General features: G+C 46.7%; 1 protein-coding gene across 1 annotated transcript; it reads left to right on the top strand.

Moving 5' to 3' along the window:
- The first annotated feature begins 122 nt into the window (after positions 1–122).
- Positions 123–2,835, top strand: LOC104950280 (alpha-taxilin-like). The gene is made up of 3 exons (XM_010776770.1): positions 123–280; positions 356–451; positions 1,128–2,835. Exons 1-3 carry the CDS (start codon positions 200–202, stop codon positions 1,743–1,745), a joined length of 795 nt encoding a protein of 264 aa, XP_010775072.1. The 5' UTR covers positions 123–199; the 3' UTR covers positions 1,746–2,835.
- The last annotated feature ends 2,220 nt before the right edge of the window (positions 2,836–5,055 follow it).

Genomic DNA, 5,055 nt, shown 5'->3' with positions numbered 1-5,055 from the left:
CGTTAACTATATAGTAGTCTACTACGTAAGTACGTAACAGGCACACACACACACACACACACACACACACACACACACACACACACACACACACACACACACACACACACACCACATCCAGGGGGAATATACTGGTGTGAACCCAGCTCAAAGTCTGACATGTGTCCTTTCTGCTCTCCTCTCTTAGCTCTCCCTGTACATGGATAAGTTTGAGGAGTTTCAGAGCACTCTGGCTAAAAGCAACGAAGTCTTCACCACCTTCAGACAAGAGATGGAGAAGGTGACACACTTCCTGTTGGCTAGAGTTTGGGTCCCGCTGCTTTCACAGCTGTTAACTGTATGGCTTTCTCTCCAGATGACCAAGAAGATCAAGAAGCTGGAGAAGGAGACGACACAGTGGAGGACCAAATGGGAGAGCAACAACCAGGCTCTGCTGCAGATGGCTGAGGAGGTGACTCATCACGCTCTCTGATTTGGGTTGAGTGGGAGTAGTAAGGACAACGAAAAGATACCAATGATTGGGAAATATTTCAGGCTGTGTGTGAGTGAGATTAGAGGCTGCAGATCAGTCACATCTCTGAGTTAGGGACAGAACCAGGGACAGCCTAGCCTAGCATAAAGCAGCAGGGGGAACGGGCTAGCCTGGCTCTGTCCAAACAAGTGTTACAACACTTCTCAAGCTCACTGATTATCATGTTCTATCCAATACGTCTAATCTTTTACACACACACATGTAAGATGATTTAATTAGGGAGTGATGTGCTAGAACACACACACATCTTCTTAGCCAATAAGAATATTTCTAACCTCTTCTTCAAATACAGAAATTACTATTTTTTTTCCAATGAATCCAGAATCATTGCTTCTAATTAAACTCATTTATTGGGTTCAGTCATATTCTCCCCTTTTCTCTAGAGAAGGGAATTGTGTGTATAATGGAAATATGAACCTTTCTCGATGTCCTCTTTTCCAAATTGTCTAAACTAATATCCGAACACGTGAGGCTCCACCTGCTAGCTTCTACTCCTCTATATAGAGAGCTGTGACACCGCCTCACACTGAGCGTCCCTCACGTGTTGAAGCTGCTGTTTGATGCCCTGTGTGATGGACATGCTGTTGTGTTGTAGAAAACTCTGCGTGACGGACACTTCAAAGCGCTGCAGGGGAAGCTGGAGCTGCTGGAGCGGCTGTGCAGAGCGCTGCAGAAGGAGAGGAACGACCTGAACAACCAGCTGAGCCTCCTGCAGGAGACCCCGGACACCACGCAGACCACGGAGACCACACAGGCCCCAGAGACCACAGAGACCACGCTGACCCCCGAGACCACACAGGCCCCCGAGACCACGGAGACCACGCTGACCCCAGAGACCACGCTGACCCCAGAGACCACGGAGACCACGCTGACCCCCGAGACCACACAGACCACGGAGACCACACAGGCCCCCGAGACCACGGAGACCACGCTGACCCCCGAGACCACGCTGACCCCCGAGACCACACAGGCCCCCGAGACCACGGAGACCTCACAGGCCCCTGAAGCCCTGCCAAGGGAGCCCTTCGTCAGTGAGGAGGCTGACGAGGAAGAGGGGGGGTGGGGAGGGGAGGCACAGGGGCTGGAGACAGAGGGCATCCACGAGGCTCCCAGATCCCCTGAACTGGACCACACACCGGCTGCTACTCACACAACCACTGCTGCTGCTCCACCGTGCAGCCAGCCTGCACAGCCCCCCTACCCCCAGGACTGACCCGCCTTTAGGCCTGTGTGTAGGTGAGGGGTTGGGCCTGTAAAGCAAATTCATGGGGTTAGATTTATTTTTCTTTATTTTATTTGTATTCTAGATTCTCCTGGTTTCCCCATATATATTTAGTTGGCTAGTTAAATGATTGTAAAACAAATGTTTTGTCATAAGGGAAGATGTAGGCTAACATGGGGGATGTGGGGAACTCAAACGTATGATACAGAAGAAGACATATGTTGTTGTTGTTGTTGGTGTGATGCCTACTGAAGAAACAACTAAAGCAATATAAAGAGATTTTTTTGATGGAAGAAACTCATTCATTTCCATATGGTCAGCTCAGCAGGCTGTACAGAAAGGTGCCATCATGTGTCCTCTGGCAGGTCAAATACAGTTGATCATGTGGAAGATCATGTTTGATCCCCTACCAAGGCAATACATCTCAAAGCAGCTCTGTGCTGCAACAGGTCCTTCAGTACGTCTATCTGATAACCCTCTTACCTGCTCCATCTCCATTGAGTATCACACTCTTTTATTGTGGATAGAATGATCCAGGAATGTGGCCATTTGTTCCTCTTCATGATATCATGCACCTCCATTTGAATGTGTGGTTTCCTAACCATCACTTCATACAGTGTCTCCTTTTGGAGTTGTAGAGTCAGTGAGAATCAGGTTTTTGCTCCACCATAATCTTCCTTAAACGAGAACAAAGGCATAAGTCACTGTGTGTAGTTTGCTCTGAGATGTTGCCTTGCAGTCCCATTGATTATTATCTGACCCCCCCATCCCTACTTCCCCCCATTGTGTGGATTTAAAAACCAAGGTGGTTTGTGTAATTAGTGTAGGGGTGTAGGATGGGGGAAGACTTTTCAGTCCAATTGAATCATTTGCTCTTGCTTTGGCGTTGCCGCAGACTGACTCAGGTAATGTCAGAATCTACCTCTGCAGGTGAGGCTGAAAAGGAGGACGAGTCACCACAACTTTGGAGAGCTCTATTTCTGTTGGGGGACAAAAAGAGATTTGCCCACACCCCCTCTTTGATTGTACAATGTTCTTAAAAGTCCTGTCTTGATTTTCAATAAACATTTTGTAGAATTTGGATTTATTTCCTGAATAATTATTTCCTGGATGTAAGAGATAGGCACATGGGAGTTTCCATGCATTTACCGCCATGGTAAAGAAGGTTTCATTTCAAAACATTAAAGGTGGGGTAGGTAATTTTGGAGAAACCAGCTCGAGTGCACTAGAATTTGAAAACACACAACTGGAAAAAATCTGCCACTTCCTTACAGAGCCCCTCCTCCAACACACGTGAACGCGCACATGACCAATGAGGGCACGAGATAAGTTTGTGCACAGATGGAAGGCTAACAGGCAGGTAGGCCATCCAGTTACTTTAGCCGGGCAGGCTCAGATGATTGGGCGTGCTTTTTACAGCGCTACGGCTTCCACAGATGGATTTTTTGACAAAGGACGGGATGTTGAGAGCATTCCATGGAATATAACTAGTGTTTCTGAAATAAATTGCATACCCCACCTTTAAAGAAACTCAAAATTCACAAATGAGAAACTTCTCTTTGAAAAGTTATAAAAGTTTTATTGCAATTTGTGGTGCATGAAACAAAGAACAATTTCACATTATGTAACAACAAAAAGAGGAAAAGCAAAAATATGTCCGTTTCCCTCAAGTGCACTAATTTAGTCCCACAGCCTTCACCCTACCAAACTGAGGAGCCTATGTACCCTGTGAAGAGGAACACAGCCTCTTCTTCAAAGAACAGCCACTTAAGAAGATGATGGAAGATGAATAACAGCTATACGTGGAGAAATCAGTTTGACAAGGAAGCTCTCCTGGACATGACCATGGTTGGCTTTTAACGGTGTTCACTCTGGACAGATGTGGATCCGTTTCAGTTCAGTCTTCTACTGTCCAGGTTTCAGAACATATCTGTGTCTTAAGGGCAGCCTACTAGCTAGAGATGTTCTTGATTTCATGTTGTTTTTGCACGAGCCCAATAGGCTGATCCGACCTTAACAACAGGGGCTTCTGCTCCCTGAACTGTGGAGGCACTAGCACCTCCACAGGCAGAACCTCCTCCTGCTGTTCACGGCTGCAGAGCCACAGTCCAGGCTGTCTCTAACTCTATACTTTGTTCATTTAGAGCGGAGGGAGTACACTTTTCATTTTTCACTTGAAGTCAGAGAGGGAAACGACGGGCTGGGTGTGGAGCTCAGGGAATGGAAGGTGGGGGGGGCTTGATGGAGGGACACCAAGCTGGGTTATGATCCCTGAGCCTCCAGCTCTGAAGCGGGGGTGTTGTCTGGCTCCTCGTCGTTGTAGATGTTCTCGGCCTGGAGAGGAGAAGAGAGGGAGGACGCAAATTCAAATCTGTATATCAGTGAAGAACAAAGCCAGGCATGTTTACCTTTTGGACTGAATTCTGAATGTGTTACGGTTAAACAATCTATAACTCTTCTTTACAGCGGCTTTGTCACACATTAATGTACAAACTGTAAAGAGACAAAGCACACATCTGACGGTGTTCAATAAGAGAAACATCAGAACCCCTGATCCTACTTGTGGAGGGGTACAGTAATGGTTAGCATCATCAGGGCCCCCACCACAAAAAGCTATGAGAGGTTGGAGTATTGCAGAATGTAATCTCTGTGGCAAACAAACTGTGTTGTTGCTTTTAACACAAAAGCTTCAACATCCATCAGTGGGGTATTTATCAGACTCGGGAGTACTAGAGACCTGCACTCGGACTCACGCACTGATGGACCCGGAGTTGGACATTAACGACCCGACAGAGATATAGTCTCGAGCAGCTGTGAGGCGAGTTCCCATACCACGCGCCCCCATTATTCTCAGTCTAAAGATGTGCAGAGAAACACCCCCGACTCTGACTCTCCTTGGGTGATTCAGACTTGGACTCGAGCACAGGGAATGAGGACTGACTCGACTACAACACTAGGGTTAACTAACACTCTAACCATAAAATATCTCATCAGGAAGCTGAACAGGGTATATGCAGGAATCCTGAGGTCAAATTTAATACCTTTTTTAAGACCCTTTCCATACATTTTAAGACCTCATCGCAACTTTGAGTTCTAACCGATTACATTGGCGACACACTTTACCTCACATTTACTATATTGATTGTAAGATAGCACAACTAAACAGAGTGCAGACAGACTACTGAAGCCTCCTCTCCACATGAACTTCAACCTCTCTGTGAAGGTCAGGTTTAATGCAGTATGCTGCTTTTTTGCTTCTGTAGACTCTGTGCTCTTTCATTCCAGTCAAACTCCTCAGAAA

This window comes from Notothenia coriiceps, unplaced genomic scaffold (genome assembly GCF_000735185.1).
Source record: "Notothenia coriiceps isolate Sejong01 unplaced genomic scaffold, NC01 NC01_scaffold00017365, whole genome shotgun sequence".
NCBI classification, from domain to species: domain Eukaryota; kingdom Metazoa; phylum Chordata; class Actinopteri; order Perciformes; family Nototheniidae; genus Notothenia; species Notothenia coriiceps.
The sequence above is the reverse complement of the archived record's forward strand: the minus strand, read 5'-3'. Positions and strand labels throughout refer to the sequence as shown.

Bases quoted from the DNA above. Each gene is read 5' to 3' on its own strand.
- LOC104950280 (XM_010776770.1), top strand. From the start codon at position 200: ATGGATAAGTTTGAGGAGTTTCAGAGCACTCTGGCTAAAAGCAACGAA. The intron at 281-355 runs GTGACACACTTC...CTTTCTCTCCAG, and splicing joins TCAGACAAGAGATGGAGAAG to ATGACCAAGAAGATCAAGAA. The intron at 452-1,127 runs GTGACTCATCAC...GTTGTGTTGTAG, and splicing joins TGCTGCAGATGGCTGAGGAG to AAAACTCTGCGTGACGGACA.